This window comes from Mus caroli, unplaced genomic scaffold (genome assembly GCF_978045245.1).
Source record: "Mus caroli unplaced genomic scaffold, Mus_caroli_1 scaffold_1, whole genome shotgun sequence".
In the NCBI taxonomy this organism is placed as follows: domain Eukaryota; kingdom Metazoa; phylum Chordata; class Mammalia; order Rodentia; family Muridae; genus Mus; species Mus caroli.
Window position 1 is genome coordinate 137760348 of NW_028227256.1, and position 20402 is coordinate 137780749.

At 34.9% G+C, this 20402-nt stretch overlaps 1 protein-coding gene across 6 annotated transcripts in view; it reads left to right on the forward strand.

Moving 5' to 3' along the window:
* Positions 1 to 20402, forward strand: part of Kcnt2 (potassium sodium-activated channel subfamily T member 2) — a 381807-nt gene that overhangs the window by 278432 nt on the left and 82973 nt on the right. For 3 of the 6 annotated variants that reach the window (XM_029477039.2, XM_029477031.2, XM_021157906.3), the window contains 3 exons: positions 1158 to 1330; positions 8781 to 8852; positions 11911 to 12045. In XM_029477039.2, coding sequence (XP_029332899.1) covers positions 1158 to 1330; positions 8781 to 8852; positions 11911 to 12045 — 380 coding nt within the window. The remainder of the gene's footprint in view (positions 1 to 1157; positions 1331 to 8780; positions 8853 to 11910; positions 12046 to 20402) is intronic. The other 3 variants (XM_029477035.2, XM_021157915.3, XM_085841698.1) reach the window with 2 other exon arrangements.

The following is a 20402-nucleotide window of genomic DNA, read 5'->3' on the forward strand; positions in this document are numbered from 1 at the left end:
CAATTGCTTCTCTCTGCTGCATTAAATATGTGGTTTTAATTATTTCTTTTTCAGCATTGAAAATTGAGCTTGGTGTTTCAAACAAGTTGGGGAAGTGCTTCAGTAGTGACTTATATCTTTAACCCTGAATTAATTTTGGGTTACAATGCTCAACTTGAGAGGATATATAGAAATATACATATATTATGTTTAAACAACTGCCTTGGATATTAAATAGAATTTTGTTAATTCTTTAAGTGCTTCTACTTTTTTATTCAAACTTAATTGACATTATTTTCTGAATCTAGTAAGAGCAAAATCTGTAGTTTTGGTAGGGCTTAATTGTTTTTATTCTCACATTGTGCTTCGTTTTGCCATTTAAAAAATAATTTTATTAAGGGATAATGGCAAAAAGGTACTTCATAAGTAATTAACACAAAGAGAACTAACTAATATCAACCCAGGTAAACAAAAAGAAGTCCATGTAGAGACATATAATGGTGAAGAAAAAGAACCACTGTAGCCATTAGGCATGCAGATAATTGAGCTTGCAAACTGTCTTGACTTAGTAATGTTGTTTAATTTCCTCTGAGTCTAACTTCTTAGGAATAGCAACATTTTTTTTCCCAACAATTTTGTTCTTACCCCAACTTTGTGGTGAGTTCTGATCAAGTGTTATGCTTTCTTTCTTGTGTATTGCTTCTTACTATTTAAGCCTAGTCTGCACTACACAACACAGTTTTCTTTTCTTTAATTTTCTCCATTCTTTTTTTTAAATTTTTTTCTTATTATATCACCCTAGGTAACTAGACTGGGTATACCCCTGATGCTTTTAAGTCAAAACATCAATATATTTTTGAAACAGAAATCATGTATTTATGCTATAACAAAACAGATGGTGTATGGCTATATGGCAACAACTTTTAGCTTGCACAGCAACCAGTCGACACAGGCCATTCTCAGCACCATCCTGTGTACTTCCCACTCCTTTACATTATCGATCACACTTTTCTTTCCTACATTAAGTAGGAGAACTGAGCAAAGACAAATGCAACTGTGTTCCAAGTTGTTAGAAAATTAGGTTGATAAATTTTACATAACCATATATCCTACATTCTTTCACCAATTTTTAATGGTGTATAAAAATGGCATTTCTTTGTATATTTTTTCTCCTCTAGAGTTGCCAGCATAACTACTATGAGGACGCAAAAGCCTATGGATTCAAAAATAAACTAATAATAGTTGCAGCTGAAACAGCTGGAAATGGATTATATAATTTTATTGTACCTCTCAGGGCATATTATAGACCAAAGAAAGAATTAAATCCCATAGTTCTGCTATTGGATAACCCGTAAGTATATTTTAAGATACACAGACAGAATTTTTAATTTAATTGTATATTGTCTTGAATTTACTGATAATTTTCAATCAGATATATTATGGTGCACAAATCATTGGGAGATAGATTCTATGCTATAATGCTAAGCATTATTGGCTATGATCATATTTCATCAGTTCTAGTTAAATATCATTGGCAACTTTTATTTAAAATTAATATGCAAATAGTCATTTACTCACAGGATCAGTGAAAAGAAGACACTGAAATATCTTTTTAAATTTTCACAATTTAATTAACAAGCTTTAAAGATACCTGCCAAAAGTGAACAATTTTGTTCTTTAGTCATTTATTATCAGAGAAGCATTTATTGATGTGCTTTTATATGTTAAAACATGGAATGTCACTGTGTGTTTTACTTATTAATTTAATTTTCATATACTATAACAGAAAACAAATTATGCTGTATCACAAGCGTAGGTCTGGAACTTTTTAGGGTGATTTGAAAATCCTACAGATGAATGCACATGTTTCTGAATGAAATGGTCAAACTATTTTATTACGTTCAAGTTACAGTGCCCCACCCTATAATTGTGAATAAACTGGTTGCCATGGGTGCAGTGTTAGAAGAAATTAAAGCATATGAAAACAAACCTCAGTAGTGTGACAGCCAGGGTGTAGGAAGTCTATAACAAGAGGGAGATTATCAAGCTCCTCCAAGGGTTTTTCAACACTCTGAATTCTGGAGGTTCTCTGCAAGGTAACTAAGTTGGTACTAAAGACACTTCAGTTAACTAAGTCAAATGTTCAGTTTGGGCCTGTTGGTCAACACTACAAACAGAATTTAAGATAGGCATTTTCAGATTGTCATAAAGTTCCCTCACTGTGAATGACTAGATCAAACTGACTCAATTAAAGCCCCCGGCCACAAAAATTAAGAAGTAAAAACCTTAAAAGAAAAAGTGGGCCAGGTAGTGATGGTGCACACTTTAATCCCAGCACTTGGGAGGCAGAGGCAGGGAGATTTCTGTGGTCCAGGCTAGCCTGGTCCACAGAGTGAGTTCCATGGCAACCAGCAGCCAGGACTATACAGGGAAACCCTTTCTTGAAAAACAAAAACAACAAAACAACAAAACAAAACAACCAACCAACCAAAAAAAACAAAGTGGGACTGTGTGTAGAGGACTGTCTGTCAATACTCGGGCCAGACCAACTGATCTATCCTCTTTCTCACATTATTTCAATATTAAATCTGGGGTCCTGATTCATAACTCTTCCCTACCACCCCATAAATATATTCATTTTCTCTAAATTTAGCAGTGGTGTTCTGCTTATGAAATAGAGGTATACTTTTCATTTTCAGTCTCCAGTTTTGTGAAATAATCTTAGTCATTTGTCTTTTACCTCATTATCATATCTAACAGGAGCCAAGCCATCTCATTCTGTTTCATTTTGAATAAAATGTCACTAATATTTCAGATTCCTGGATATCAGTTGGTTCATCAGGGTTATCTAGTCCTGTGATTCTTTATGTATCCTTAATTTCTGAATGTGATTCATCACACACAACATCTGCAAACTCTCCCTCTCGGGATTACTGACAGGCCACTATGTCCCTGTAGGGGAACATGTAGGCATTCTGTACTCTCCTATGTATTAAACCATAAAGACTAACTTAAAAGTTAGTGTGCTTTTCCTGCACATGGTTTATTATAGTAGCAAATGCTGAAATTCACTCCATTTCATCATACTTAACATTTTAATTTTATTATACATTTTAAATATTCATATTACATAAAAATCATGGCAACAGTGAGATGCCCTCAAGGAATTAACAATCATAATGTTTACATTTAATTTAAACATTTGTATAAACTTTCATTATCAATGTTATGAAGCAGAGCTAAAGATGTAATACATCCAGGCACAACTCCTCTTGTCAATTCTAGGATGAGGGCCAGCTATGCACCAACAAGCTCATGGTTTTTAATCTCTGTAAGATCTTACCCTACTCATAGGTTTTGAACAATATATATTGGTCGCAATTAGTCTTAAAGGTCACTATCTTATCTTAATTTCCAATATTTACCCACTGAAAAGACATCATCTTTGAAAAGATTGTTGACAGTTTGGATAACAAATGTCCACATGATACTGTTGTTTGGTGATTCCTGCTGAGTATAATTTTATTTATACTCAAAATAAACATGATTATTTTATTATCGTATTACAAGTATTATAATTATTTCAATTTCTTTACTAAATTACAAGGACATTATATAAAGCATTTAGCTTCCCGTATGTGTCTCAAAATTAACATCAAACATTTTTGCTTGCCTTCAGCTCCTTGGTTGAAATGAAGACTCATATACTGAACTTCAATAAGTAATGCTCCTGGAAATTTTCTGCAGTCCCTTCTCCCTCTTTTGAAACAATGAGACACCTGCTGGTCCAAAATTGCTTTTTTATTCTGCAATGTATTCTACAAATTTACAGGAAATGATGATTTTTCTCCTTAACATAGCTCCATATTCTAAGAACTTTCACAATCATAATCTTATACACTTCAGCAATTATTGCTTAATTTTGAGCGTTTCACCAAACTCTCAAATAAGTTTAAATGAGCAGTGGTGGAATGAATATTAAGTGAGTGCCTATGGAGATAAATTAATAAAAAATACAAATTAATTCCATATAAAAAGAAAAGAAATGTTGTAAAAATGAAGTAACAAAACGCAAATCCAATTTATACATTCAACACACAGCAGGATATTCAGAATGTTTATAAATAGAAAGACTTGCACATTTCGGTGGTGAAACTCTGGCACATTGAAAACATCTTTCCTGTGGCTCATTAGAGTCACTCTGATCTTTCCATAGTTCATCAGAGTACTGTCAGTTCTGATGGTTCTACCATCTGTTCTCCTTTGTTTGTGGTGCTAGAATGATTTCCAATATTTTGATTATAGCCTCTACCTTAAAGGTCGTCTAGCTAAAATTTAGTTGGAAGTCAAAGCTGTAATATATTATCCAAACATAGACAAAGAAGTGCCAGAGCCATGCTGATGCCATGAATTTTTACACTGATCTTTTATTAAATCAATCAACCTCTTTTCATGCAGTACCTAAACACTTATTTACAAATTATAGTAATGGACAGTTTTGTTTCATACAGAATTGAGATGATATCTAAACTTAACCTCCAGAGCAGCCTGGACCATTTTATTTTATTCTTGTAGCCCCATCTCACTTTCTCTTTAATTTATAAAGAATAAGAAAATTCAAGTTATTTGGAGACTTAGATAATATATGTAACATACTAGCATAAGATCTGGCATATGTGACAGCCTGAAAATGCTAGATTTTCTTCTCCTATAACAACTTTAACATTGTTACTATTTAAATTACTGAAAGTTCTTATGCAAAAATATGGTTGATAAAGAAACAGAGTCAGGAGATGTAGTTCAGTAGAATGGTACCTGCCTAGTGTGTAAGACACCCAAGCTTTGAACACATACTGCAGGTGCACACATGCACATACACCACAAACACACACACATTGAATAGCCACTTTCAAATAAATTTAAATTCTTTACATTTTTAAAATTTATACATATCTGGGTGTTTTGCCTTCATGAATCTCTGTGCAACACTTGCCTGAGTGGTATCTATACATGGGGCAAATGGGTTGGCTTCCCTGGTCCTCAAGTCATAGAGTTGGGAACTGCCCTGCTAGTGCTGGAAGTCAACTAGGACCTCTGCTAGAGCAGCAGATGCTCTTAGCTACTGAGCCATCTCTCCTGACCCTGATCAAACAATTAAAAGGATAAAAAGACTACTTAAAATGTAGTTGTAAAATACTGATGAAATTAACTTTGATCATAAAAGTATATTACATTCTTTCCTTGATGTTGAAATAAAAATATTGTGGTTAATAATTTAATTGAACAGAAGGGGTTCTGTTGAAATTTGCAAATCTGCAGCATGTATGATTTTACTTCCTGGCAATGGTGATCTACTTAGTATTTTAATATATGTACAGTACTGTTTGATATTTATGGAGGTATAAGATTTTATATTCACAGTCTGTGTTCTTATTAGATACTACACTCAGAGCTGAAGTTGACAGATGAGCTTATTCACTTCTATTTTAAAACATTGCATGCTTTGTATTTTTTCAACATTTTATTTCATTTATAACTAGCCATTTTGTCTGTTTTGATTGGCTTTAACCTACAAATTTATTAGATATGCATTTACTTCATTGACACACTTAACTTTGTCTCTCAGACTTAAAAAAAACTAAAATATTTCAGTATGTGTAAAAACGTGTCTTATATGTGGTGCACAAATAGTAACTTTTACGTTTATTTTCATATGATCAATTTTTTAGGAAGTTTATAGAAAAAATCCCTTGAAGCTTTTACCATCTTTTTTTTCATGTGACTTCTAATAGAACAGATAGGCTTCTCTATTAGTCAAGTAAAAAGTACACACAGTTTATTGTGTTTTATTACTAATTTTTTTCTATATTAATCATTCCATCATACTTTGAATACATATCATTAAAAAGAGACAAGGGACATATTTTCAATGAGTGTTCCATGTGTCTGTTTATTTTCAGAGTAATAGTGCTTCTCAATGTAAAGTTATGCCTGCCAATTCACTGCCTCCCAATGAGAAGGAAAACTGACCAATTATGTATAACTAATTTATTAAGCAGCCTTGTATATTAACGACTGTTGTCCACTCAGATAAATGAATAGCTATGAAATACATGAGTGCATGAGTTGTTTGTTTCTTTATATTTCTAGTTTCTTTTAAACCACAGGTTTGTCTTTAGTTACTGTGTTTCACTGGGCATATGTAGTTACATTGTTTGGTTTAGGTGAATAGATTATCCCTTAAGATTGCTGAAATCACATAAAGATGAATCCATATTTAAAAGCAAGTTCTAAGAACTTGGAAGATATCTTTCTCATTTAAAATATATGTTATAACTAAAGTTCATGAGATTTCTTTTAAAAAGCCACTTCTTGTAAAAATAATAGTTTATCATCTCTACCAGTCATAAGAGGAAAAAATTATAAGAGTCTCATCTTGAATTTTATCTCTCACATGAGACTATAGCACAAAGACTTATTTGCTCAGCGACCTGAGTACAGTTTAAATCACTTACTGAATTTAGTGATTCAATTACTCAAGAGTTCCAAAAAGTATAGACTGGAGACCTTGTGAGAAAACAAAAACAACCCCTACCCCCTCAAAATAAAACCCCAAAACCATAGAACAAAAAACTAAAAACGGCAACAACAACAAAAACCTTAGAGAAATACTGTAAAGAAACTGGAATAATCTAATCCTAAAAGAATATACCAGATTAAAATAGATATCATGGAAGCTCACGGACATATCTACAATTAATAATTAAGAATGGTATTTAAAAAGCCAGAATCAAAAGATTTAGAAATTTAAAATTAGCCAAAAAGATACAAGCAAAATGACTTGTTAAGAGCAAAACTACCTTGATTTTTTTAGCGCTTTTGGTGTTTGCATCTTTAAGCATACTTCTAAAATTATGAAGAGTATTGAGAGCCATAAAATATTACCCTCCTAGTGTTTTTGTTGTCGTTGTTATCTATTTATTTTTGTTAGGTATTTTCTTTTCAAATGTTATCCCCCTTTTCGGTTTCTCTCCTGGAAACCCCCATCCCATTCCCTGTCCTCTGCTTCTATGAGGGTGTTCACCCACCCACCCATCTCCACTCCCTGGCATTCTCCTACACTGGGGAGGGAGTCTAGCCTTCACAAGATCAAGGGCTTCTTATCCCACTGATGGCTGATAAGGACATCCTCTGCTACATATGTGGCTGGAGACATGGGTCCCTCCATGTGTACTCCTTGGTTGGTGGTTTAGTACCTGGGAGCTCTGGGAAGTCTGGTTGGTTCATATTGTTGCAAGCTGTGGGGTTGCAAACCCCTTCAGCTACCCTTCTAATGTTAAGAAGCAAGAAAGTTTCTAGAAATTGAATTGAAATCTCCATCCCAAATCCTGCAAATACATGTCTTAGAATATAGATTAAGGACTTAAGAACATTAGAGATTGTTAAAGACTGAATAATAGTCACTCTGTGTTTGCTTGAGATCTTTGTTTAAACTGGTGCTTAAGAGTCATCTAATGGTGAACATACCAATATTATATGACTATATTTTTTAAACTAAAAATGATTACGAAAGGTTCTAATGATTTATGAGTTAAACAATTCTGAATTTTCAAACTGAATTGTGGCAGTTTAAAACAATATAATAGTACTGATGCATTCAATATGCCAAATAAATTAAATATCCAGAAGAATTCAGACAAAATTCTAACAGTGTCATCACTTGGAAGTTTTTTTTTAAATACATTACTCTATTAAAATTAATTTTCTTTAGAGTTGAAAGAGAGAGGAGGGAAATCAACAGAAAAAAATAGTTAGGAAAAGAATTGATCCATCTGAGGCTCAGCATCTGGGAAATTGCAAGTTTCTCACTCATTACCTTGACCTAGTATTTCCCTCCTGTCTTGTTCATGCCAAATTGTTCCTCATCTGCCAACACCCGAAGTAAATATTACCTTTCTGTGATATTTCCCAATTCTGTTTCCTGGGTGCCCCTAGAGATGATTTTCTCTTTAGAAAAAAAGCATCGCATCTTTATGGCTTTCTGTATGCATTTAAAATTCAACATATGTTATAAATTGATTGGCTACTCTTTTATACAAAATAATATATTTAAAAGTCCATTGAACAGTTTTGGGGTCTATATATGCTCAGTGAATGCATGCAGGATTTAAGAGCTATGAAGTAGATGTAACTTAAGTCTTCTCTAAGCAAGTTTGAACTCTATTGTTCTTTCCTTTGCTGTGGTTACCTGTAAAGATTTCATTTATAATGAACATTTCCTCAACAATATACCTTGGTAAGACAGTAAAGTCAAAGGCGAAATAGTGTCAATGCAACTTCACGCAACACAGTTTTTCCATGCATATGTAGATTATACTAGATACGTTGAGATGTGAAGTATGGTGTGACTATAAATATTCTTTAGACAAAGCACTCTTGATACTCAAGCTTATTGATTGCTTGTTAGAGGCATTTGTAGAAAAAAACAACCATTTGTTCTTCATGGTCAAATTCTCTTCTGCATTGAGTAACTGAAGTATTCTATAAGTATTGTCTTAATCAAGAGTAATATCTGTATTTTTTAGAATTATGCCATAGTGTTTCTGATTTATAACTCACAGTTCTTAATGTATCATATGGTTTGTAAGTAGTGCAATTATATTCTCAAGCGAAAGGGCAACTTAGGATGTATCTTTTCTTTGGTTTTGGAAATGCAAACTAAATGAACTTGCTTCCCTTTCCTAGAAGTGCTGCCCCTGTTGTGACACTGTGTTTCATTTTGTAACCCATCTGCTACATAGGCCAGATATGCATTTTCTGGATGCAATCTGTTGGTTTCCAATGGTTTACTACATGGTGGGCTCTATTGACAAGTAGGTGACAAAGTCTATGGCACATGATGAGTGTAGTGTCCTGTGATCTGTCAAGTTCTGTGTCTTGTTCCTGCATGATGAGTGTACTTTGTCGTGTTGGTACAGTAAATACGGTGACCTTTGCATGCAGAGCACATGCTGTTGTGCTGTGTACCCCCTGTTATACGGCTAAGCTGTATTCCATTGCTGAATTGCACCAGACCTTGCTGCATGTCCGATTGGTCAGGTTCACACATTTGCAAAGTATTTTAGTCTTGCAGCCTTTGCAAATGCAGCACTTTTTTTGCAGTAAAGTTGTTGATAAAGTGGCATCCAAAAGTACCTTAAAATTACACAGTACCATATTTTCAATGTAAGTAGTAACAATTTCTTGAAAATTTATTCAAGAAAATTTCACAGTTTGTAATTATATAACTTTTTAATTAAAGGATTATGTTATGCATGCAATTATGCAGTGTATTAACATAAAATATAAAATATAAACATTTTGTGACACTATTAATCAGAAAAATAAATTATCACCAGATTATTATCACCAGATTTGCAGCATGAAATACTGCAAAATATCTGTGACTGTCAAAAAGGAAACTAAGAATATTAAATTCCAAAGAAGATGTAGGAGGATTGATTGATTGTAGACTAATAATTATTGAAGGTTGGTCACCATATCTATATACACATGTGTACTAGAGAGGGAATTATATATGGAATGTCCCTGTATAATTCTTGTTAGGTTATGTTTGAAATTCTCATGAAAATACAACCCATTTAAACAAGAATACTTCCTCACACTTGCAAATTTCACATTTTCCAACTTGGAAAAACTGAGTGAGTCATGGAAAAGTTAAAAGGCATGCCTGGTGAAATCAACTTTTGAGTGTCACTCGGATGGGTTTCATTGGCTGTTATTGCCATCTGGTGGCTGAACAGTGCAAAACAGCATGCTTTTTAAAAAAGGGTTGTGGGCTATGAAAAAGTAGAGAAGTATCAGTCAGGACTCATAAGAACAGGTTCACAGCCTACTCAAAAATGCTATAATGTTAATTAGAAAAATAAAGCCTTAAGGACCCCAAGATTCTGCATGTTTCACTAATATTATCCCAACCTTTTGTTTTGTCTAAATTCTAATGCATTTCTAATTCTAATCATTTAATAATTCATGGTCCCGAGTCACTACAACAGGAAACACTTTAAAGATGAAGTCAACAAATGCACTTGAAAGCAGGGTGCTCTAAGAAACTTAGAACAAGCTCTCTTAGTAAAGCGCTGGTCCAGCGTTAACTTCTGTTTTGCAAAATCCAGTCTGCTCTGATTCAATAAAACTGACTTCTTACTGATTTATTTATTTATTTATTTATTTCTCTTGTTCTATAAAAATATAAGAGAGAATTTTGATGTAGAAAAGTTATAAAAGGCTGAAAATACAAGGAAATATCTTGAAAGTCCTAAGCGACTAGAAGCAAGTTGACTTAGTCATCACCAAATCTTCCATAAGGGACCACATCTAACATTTTCTGTATTGCTGTGGCTTATGTATATGAGTGCACTGTAGCTGTCTTCAGACACACCAGAAGAGGGCATCGGATCCCATTACAGATGGTTGTGAGCCACCATGTGGTTGCTGAGAATTGAACTCAGGACCTCTTGAAGAGCAGTCAGTGAGCTGAGCCATCTCTCCAGCCCTCTAGCTGTAGCTTAAATTAAGGAGTTGCACATGCTGAAAAGCCCCAGTCTTTATGGGATAATTTCTAAAATATTATTTAATATATTTAGAAGAGGTACAGTGAATATGCTACACAAAGGGGAAATCTAAAACACTAGGGATTAATCTTGACAATCATTGTATTGATTGGATATTACGATTCTGTCCTCTTTTCACATGGGGAATTTTATTGTGAACTGTTCTGTAAACAGTTTTAGCTATAAAATATCTGTCACATAGAATTACTCCAAACTCAAGTGCAGTATTTGTTTCCCCACCCCACCCCCAAATTATTCCTAGAGGTCTTAGGCTGAGGTTTTCATAATAGCCCTCTGAAGTCTGTTAGCCTCCTTATGAGCTTTTATGAGATGTCTGGAAACTGTCTTCAGTCCATATCAGCAGTGACTACAGATTTTTACATTTTAATTATTTTTTTTAGTGAATCAGGAGGTGTGGACATTAACTGATTTTCTTATATGTCCTCACTGAACTGTATAACTATTCATCCTTTTACTAGATCAAATTTCGTCTCACCCCATTTTTTTGTACTGTTTTTCTAGTACAAAAAAATTTGCATTTCTAGAAAATGCAAAGACATTGAAACTAGTTGATGCCTAGGTCAGGGTTAACAGTAAACATCTCTTTCTTTAACTTGCAGGGAAGATGCCAACCAATACATTTTACAGAAATAAGAATGAAAACTGACCAAAATAGTTCATAACTACTTATACCCCTGTTTTTCTAGTTACCTCATAAAGACAAAGAAACTTGGACTATTCAATTTCTTGCTAAAACAATGTTTTAATACAAAAACACAAACACACACACACACACACACACCCTACTCATTGTAATGCAGGAAAAATTGACAGTTAAATAGAGCTTTCTGTCTATCTATCTAAATATGGACATTTATATAAATTCATATCACATACTTTTGTGTTTGTACTTTAGCTTATTGTCTAAATTAACATAACTGTTGCTTCTTTTATACTTTCAACAAAGCAACTTAGCAACTTAAACCAATTAGAATGTTTTGCCCTTGAAATAATACGCTAGCTATAAGCATGAATCATTGTCATACTTTCTATTGAACTGTTTATATACTAAGTGTTACTGAGCACAGATTCCAAATACGGATGCTTTGGGACTGTTAGTATCTGATGAATTCTGAATTTCATATCAGCGGGTCGTATTGCATTACAGTTCTCATTAGTGTATATCAATATTATCTATAAATTCAGTTATAAGGATTCATACATAAGCCAACCAATAAGCAGATTTAGGCACTGAGTGCAGTCGTGGAGTTTATTTAAGGACCTTCTGTTTCTTTTTCCTTGGGAATTTTTATCAAAGCCTAGATGATTTGCTCAGGTGTGGAGTGACTTTTGCTGCCAACATGGTGGTGGTGGACAAAGAAAGCACCATGAGTGCAGAGGAAGACTACATGGCAGATGCCAAGACGATTGTGAATGTGCAGACTCTGTTCAGGTATGCATCGGGAGCCTAGCCTTGTCATCGTTTACGTTGTGGTCTCCGTGTGCAGAGTACCTGATTCTATTTGTGCATGAGGGGTGGACATGGGACATGGAAGCTGACCTTAGAGCATCTGTTTATTCACTCGATCATGAAGCAACTACTTATGTAGTACATAAAGTGACTGGTACAGAGTAAAGCGGATAATTCTTCCCATATATAATGATGTATTTCTTCTATAGCTTCATAATAAATTCTTAAAAATTATGTACAGTAACTGTCATGAATTAGGACAGACCATGTTCTGATTTGGGTTTCTTTCCTAGCAGTGACCCAAGACTTGCCTGTATCTAGAATGGAATATTGTCAGGCAGTAATCTATTCGGGATAGGAATGAATTTGCAACCTTACTCTCTCTCTCTCTTTTCACACCTTTCCTTAAACTAGTTCAGGTGTAAATATCCATTTTGGTAATCACAGAGCATGGGCAGCCAGACCTGAGCAGAGAAATGATTCCTTGTGAGAAGTGGATTAAGAGGCACTTAGAGATCACAAATCTGAGTCACTTGGGATTGCTCTAGAGTCATTTGAGAGTTTCACTAGAAAGTTTCCATTTTGTGAATGAGATTTTAGATGCCCAAACAAATGTGTGCCCTACTGAATTGCAAAGATAACTCAAATATCCTCAACTCTTTCACCTGCTTCCCTTCATCTTCAAACCTTCATTGGCAACAAAGTCTATGTCATAATCAAGTATCTTTGTTTATAGATTGACTTATAGCTCACAGGTAGGAACTTAGGTGTGAGCCTCAGTTAAAGTGACAAGTTGAACTGTGATTTTTAGGAAATTTCCTTCTCAAAATCTCAACTTATCACTTACAAGTCTGCTTATAATTTATATATTCATAAAATATCACTATTTTGATATCAAGGTATCAAAACCCATCATTCTTTAGAACATACTTGGTATTTTTAAAGTATGTATTAAACATTATGCACTATAATTAAAGCCACATAGCTGCCAGTTTTATGTGATAAAATGGAAAATCATAAAAACCTAAGCTATTACAGAGAGCAGCAAAGGCCATCTGGTACAGTGTCCACCTGGAGTCTCTCTTGACATCATTAACTTTACAACCTGAGTGTGTTCCTAACCTAATTGCAAGTCAGTTTCTCACATCCATAATCCTGAGAAAATTAATTAACCTACCTTGAAATGGTAATAACAGTTAAACATGAAACATGTGAAGAATCTGTTGTCACCACACCCAGAAAATATACCCTTAATTTGAATAAGAACTGCTAGCTCTAAAGGGAAGAATGTACACTGTAAAATTCTTACAATGTAGTAGTTCATGCAGAATTCAGGTAATATGATTGCCCAGAATAGTGCATTGGAAACTAATGTGAGCCATATTAAAAAATGACCCTCATAAGCAACTTGTTTCTTTAGAGAATAAAAAGAGAAATGACTTTAATGATTTGCTTCACAGGAAGTGATATACGTTTTTCTTCCATGCTTTGCAAAAGCTAATTAAACTTTTTATAGAAGAAAGTTTTCAAACTAAATATGCTATTTCATTTACCATGTTTAATTTTGTTGTAACAGAGGTAGAATTGGTTTAATCCTTATTATCTACTCTTTTAATGGGTTATTTGATTCCAAGATAGTAATAAATCATTAACTTGTTGAAAGGTATCAAGATATTAATTACTCATTTCAAACTAACTGACAAGAGTCATTTAGAGAAATTATATACTACTAGACAACTACCATAAATCAGCCCTTCTCTGGACCTGGCTGATGAATGAATTAGTGAATAAATGAATGAATAAGTGAGTGAACACTGTATGATCCTTCAAACACTAGTTTCATCATTTTTAAGGATTCTTGAATCCTATGCAAAGAATTAGAGTCAACTAAGATTTCTAAGAACAGGGGAAGTAGTCTTCTCCAGGAAGGGAATGGCAATTGGTTACCCAGTTCTAAGTGGTCAGCTCTGAAATCAAACATGCACTAATATCCTTAAAGAGAGTAAGCAGGTTCTATTAATATATTTAGGAACATATGTATCGTAAATAGAAGAAATCAAGGTTATTAAAAGGGAGCAACAAAGTATATAGGGGAGGATTTGTAGGTAGAAAAGAGAATAGGGGTAATGAAACCATTTTAATCTCCAAAATAAATAAAACAGTTTATTTTAGAAACTGAATAATTTTTATTGCATGTGAGGTGAGTAGATTTGAGCAAATGTCACAAAAGCTGGTAACCAAATAATTTAAAATTAATTTCCTTTGATTATTTTTTGGGAGGGGAGTGTTTTATTCTGAATCCTATGGAAAGAGTCATTATTTCAAACTGTGCATGAAAATATTTTTCAGAGTTTTTTCTGCATTTTTGGGTTGAGTTATAAATTGATAATTATGCTTGGAAAGCTATTTTAGTCTTACTCTACCAAAATAAAATATATATAGATTTCTATAATGAACAATATATCTTTATACAAGCGAAAGACCAAGTTCTGTAAGACTGGGCACTTCCCTTTTGTAGTGTCACTCACTTGCCTCTTCTTGGTCACTCCCCTGCACTGCCCACAGGTTTTTGTTTCAAATTTAATGTGATTATTTCCAACCCGATTACCCTCTAATGCTTGATGTTTCAATAATCTTATATAAATGTTCTTTTCAGTCTCTTACCTTCATTCTTCCAGGCATGGTCATGACCTTGAACTCTAAATGGTTTTACACAGCATCTGAATTTTTTTTAACTCTCTTATCTTTTTTTCTAATATTCCTAAATCTTCATAAATTTACCCTGTATGCTATCATCAACAGATTAACCTACCATTTCACTGCTATCAGGTAAATGAAGAATTTTCTCTCTCTACCCAGACAGAATTTCAGCTTTTCAGCCCATATTTTAATTCACAGATCCTAAGAAACCTGCCAACTTTCAGAATAAAATCATGTTTTATATTTTCTCCTCCATATATTAATTAATTTCCAGTATCAGACCAAATCTTAAAGTCCCACTACTTCTGTTATCCTCACGCTACCCTGAAAACACCTCACCCCAGTTTCCATGATGTTTGCAGACGTCTAGCCCATGCACCTCAGTGACTTCTAACAAACTAAACCCAAGTTTATCAGTCTCAAATCTACCTTCTCTCTTCCAGCAACTGCTGAGTCTCTTTCACCTGGCTATTGTTGTGCTTGTAAAAACTAAGAAAACTGCCCTTCAGTTTCCTTCGGAGTCTGTTAAAACACCCAGGGAAGGAGTTACAAAGTTTGGAGCTGTGATGAAAGGATGGACCATCTAGAGACTGCCATATCCAGGGATCCATCCCATAATCAGCTTCCAAACGCTGACACCATTGCATACACTAGCAAGATTTTGCTGAAAGGACCCAGATATAGCTCTCTCTTGTGAAACTATGCCGGGGCCAAACAAACACAGAAGTGGATGCTCACTGTCAGCTATTGGATGGATCACAGGGCTCCCAATGGAGAAGCTAGAGAAAGTACCCAAGGAGCTAAAGGGATCTGCAACCCTATAGGGGGAACAACATGATGAACTATCCAGTACCCCGGAGCTCTTGTCTCTAGCTGCATATGTATCGAAAGATGGCCTAGTCGGCCATCACTGGAAAGAGAGGCCCATTGGACTTGCAAACTTTATATGCCCCAATACAGGGGAATGCCAGGGCCAAAAGAATGGGAATGGGTGGGTAGGGAAATGGGGGGGGGTATGGGGAACTTTTGGGATAGCATTGGAAATGTAATTGAGGAAAATACGTAATAAAAGAAAAGAAAAAAATTCTGCAAAACTAAAAAGCAGCAAAAGGAAACCTATGTTCTCCAGCAACAGGATAGAGGAAAGGAAATTTAAAAGTACCCAGACAAGGGAAAAGAGTCTATCAGTGGCAAAATGTACAAGTCAAATTTAACAGCATCTAATCTGGGATGTAAATCCCTCTGTTGGAATAATTTAGAATTACTGCATTTAAAATTATACTAGTTGATAAGGGTGATGACTTGCATGTTAAACTGTTTGCTCTGGCAGTTTTACAGGCAAGCTTTGGCCACTCATCCCTTCTTGCCAGCTAAGAGACAAGATCTACAATCAATTCACCTTGACCCAAAGCAATTTGGAGTATATTTTAGCTTAAATTCCAGTATGCTTTTGAGGAAAGCCAGGGCAAGAGCTCAAGGAAGTATAAAGAAGAGAAGAGTGGGGAACACTACTTACTGACTTGCTTTCTTACATACAACCAGACGCACCTTCCTAGGAGTGACACCACCCATAGTGGACTATGGCCTCACACATCAGTTAACAATGAAGAAAATGCCTCACAGACAAGGTTCTGAAAGCAACCCCTTAACATAGGTTCCCTTTCCTTAAACATGTCAAGTCAACAACTAAAGCTACCTATTTGGCAGAAAGAATGGTGAAAAGCAGAAAAAGTTAAGTGAATCAAGTGTATGGAATGACACTACAGAAAAAAAAAAAAAAAAAAAGTCCAGTGATCCAAACTTCATCTTGAGAATGGCTTTAAATAGTCTAAGAATTAGGTCATGGGGCAAATGTTTGCAGAATTGAACAAATCTGCTCTACGTATGGTTGCACTCAACATTGTCTCTACTTTGTCCCTGTTAGGTAGTCAGAAATTGTCCCTTTTTTCCTAGCTTTAGCTTCATAGCAAAGTTAGAATAAGATGATCACTTCTGCTCCCAGATACTCCCTAGTCATCATGGACAAGTACCTTCATGGTGAGAGGTGGATATGGTCTGAATTAATTTTTTACAGAAAACTGCATTAGGGATATGTTAAATTGCAAGTAGTTGTGCTAAGAAAACGCTCTGTTTTGTAAAAAAATAAACAAACAACAACAACAAAAACAAGGAAGGCATCCATGAGACCTGTGTATGCCTGAATTTGATTACGTTAGAAAAGACAGATCTAAACTGAAGAAATGTCCTCATTTCTTTACCAGAGATAATTTCAGTAACTGTCTTAGTCATTTGTTAAAACATAAACATTTTTAGTATATCCAGCAAGAAGATCATATTCTTATATAAATGAAATACAAGTAATATCGGTTTTTCTGCAACGACAATTAGGATTCCATTCTTTTTGTTTCCACAACCCAATCTTGAGAGATTTGGGGTCATATTCCAAATTTGATGTGAAAATTCCTAGAAAATTCCTCTGCCCTAAGCAAATACAACCAGAACACAAGTTTTGGCAGCCATGTGGTAGGTAAACTGAGGCAGGCAGTCCTTGGGGGTCAGTGCTTAGTGTTGGTAACTGGTGTTAGATCCAGATACTAACAGTGGCTGCTGCCTGTGGCAGCCAGTGGTCAAATAAGTTACTCAGCAGATTTTTTTCTGTAGGAACAAAGCATAATTTACTGGACCTGGCAGCCTTTGCTTCCATCAGTAAAGATGGAGTAGCCATCCTAATATCTAATAAAATCGACTTCCAACCCAAAGTCATCAAAAAAGACAGGGAAGGGCACTTCATACTCATCAAAGGTAAAATCCTCCAAGAGGAACTATCAATTCTGAATATCTATGCTCCAAATAAAAAGGCAGCCACATTCATTAAAGAAACTTTAGTAAAGCTCAAAGCACACATTGCACCTCACACAATAATAGTGGGAGACTTCAACACACCACTTTCACCAATGGACAGATCATGGAAACAAAAACTAAACAGGGACACAGTGAAACTAACAGAAGTTATGAATCAAATGGATCTGGCAGATATCTACAGAACATTCTATCCTAAAACAAAAGGATATACCTTCTTCTCAGCACCTCATGGCACCTTCTCCAAAATTGACCACATAATTGGTCACAAAACAGGCCTCAAGAGATACAAAAATATTGAAATTGTCCCATGCATCATATCAGATCACCATGGACTAAGGCTGATCTTCAATAACAAAATAAATAATAGAAAGCCAACATTCACGTGGAAACTGAACAACACACTTCTCAAGGATACCTTGGTCAAGGAAGGAATAAAGAAAGAAATTAAGGACATTTTAGAGTTCAATGAAAATGAAGCCACAACATACTCAAACTTATGGGACGCAATGAAAGCATTTCTAAGAGGAAAACTCATAGCTCTGAGTGCCTCCAAAAAGAAACTAGAGAGAGCACACATTAGCAGCTTGACAACACACCTAAAAGCTCTAGAACAAAAGGAAGCAAATTCACCCAAGAGGAGTAGAAAGTAGGAAATAATCAAACTTAGGGGCGAAATCAACCAAGTGGAAACAAGAAGAACTATTCAAAGAATCAACCAAATGAGGAGCTGGTTCTTTGAGAAAATCAACAAGATAGATAAACCCTTAGCCACACTCACTAGAGGGCACAGGGAAAGCATTCTAATTAACAAAATCAGAAATGAAAAAGGAGACATAACAACAGATCCTGAAGAAATCCAAAACACCATCAGATCCTTCTACAAAAGGCTATACTCAACAAAACTGGAGAACCTGGACGAAATGGAGAAGTTTCTAGACAGATACCAGGTACCAAAGTTGAATCAAGATCAGGTTAATGATCTAAACAGCCCTATATCCCCCAAAGAAATAGAAGCAGTCATTAATAGTTTCCCAACCAAAAAAAGCCCAGGACCAGATGGGTTTAGTGCAGAGTTCTATCAAACCTTCAAAAAGATCTAATCCCAGTTCTTCACAAACTATTCCACAAAATAGAAACAGAAAGTACTCTAACCAACTCATTATATGAAGCCACAATTACTCTGATACCTAAACCACAAAAAGACCCAACAAAGATAGAAAACTTCAGACCAATATCCCTTATGAATATTGATGCAAAAATCCTCAATAAAGTTCTTGCTAACCGAATCCAAGAACACATCAAGACAATCATCCATCCTGACCAAGTAGGTTTCATCCCAGGGATGCAGGGATGGTTCAATATACGGAAATCCATCAACGTAATCCAGTATATAAACAAACTCACGGACAAAAACCACATGATCATCTCGTTAGACGCGGAAAAAGCATTTGACAAGATCCAACACCCATTCGTGATAAAAGTCTCGGAAAGATCAGGAATTCAAGGCCCATACCTAAACATGATAAAAGCAATCTACAGCAAACCAGTAGCCAACATCAAAGTAAATGGTGAGAAGCTGGAAGCAATCCCACTAAAATCAGGACTAGACAAGGCTGTCCACTCTCTCCATACCTATTCAACATTGTACTTGAAGTCCTAGCCAGAGCAATTGGACAACAAAAGGAGATCAAAGGGATACAAATTGGAAGAGATGAAGTCAAACCTGGGATTCTTTTTAGTTTCACTTTCTTTGTCTTGTAGCTGATATCCTAGCATCTGAGAGAACTAGAACAGATCAAGAGAATTCAGGTTCTCTAAGGTTAGCAGTTACACTCTGATAACCTGTCTACAGAAAATATTTACAAAATGTTTTATAAGTAGAACTTAAAATACAGTCAGCAAGAGCAAATGCTTTTAAAAAGAATTTTGAAAAATAAGTACTTATAAGAATGCTTTAGGAGCTTTTACTAGCTTAATCTTCTTACATGTACCATCTTTAAGATTTTTCCCACCCCTGCCCTTGGGCCATAGTCCTTTGTGATTTACTTAGGCCTTCATGATATGTGCCCTTTTAACAACCTTCTTTTTCCACTGTAGAATAATTGGCTCACTTTTCTTAGAACAAATTTTTTTTACCATCGAAAGATCCTACCTTACATTTTTTTTTTTATTTTAGCATTCCTTTTCAAAAGCATATCTTCATATATTCTAATTTACATTTATCTTGCCACTATTTCTTGGTTCCATATTCTTTATTTTATTGTTTAGTATTATGAGAACATAAAATATAAAAATATTTTAAAATGACTTGCATACAAATAAATTCATGAAATGCATTCAGGTTTCCAAGGAGCTCTCTTGATGGACTGTTTGGCTAGTATACATAGAGCCTTGGGTTAGATGCCTAGTAACTGAACATGATGACATAAATAAGAAAACTCAACACTCAGGAAGTAGGATTAAAAGATCAAGCACACCTTTGGCCACATAGCAAGTTCAAGACTAGGACTACACCATTAATCGATTATTCAATAATTAACTTGTGGACAGATCGTTAAATTTAAATTTTCTTTTATTTAGCATATCCTAGAAGGATTTTAATGACACATATTTTTTAAAGGCTTTTTTAAATTCATTTTTGACTGTTTCAGTAAAGTCTGTGAGAATGCCATGGTCCAGGGAGACCTTGGCAAGATGCCAGAAGTTCCTTGGAAAGTGACCAAATTTCCATAAGAAACTAGGTAAAAGGGAGAAAAAAATACATATCATATGCAATC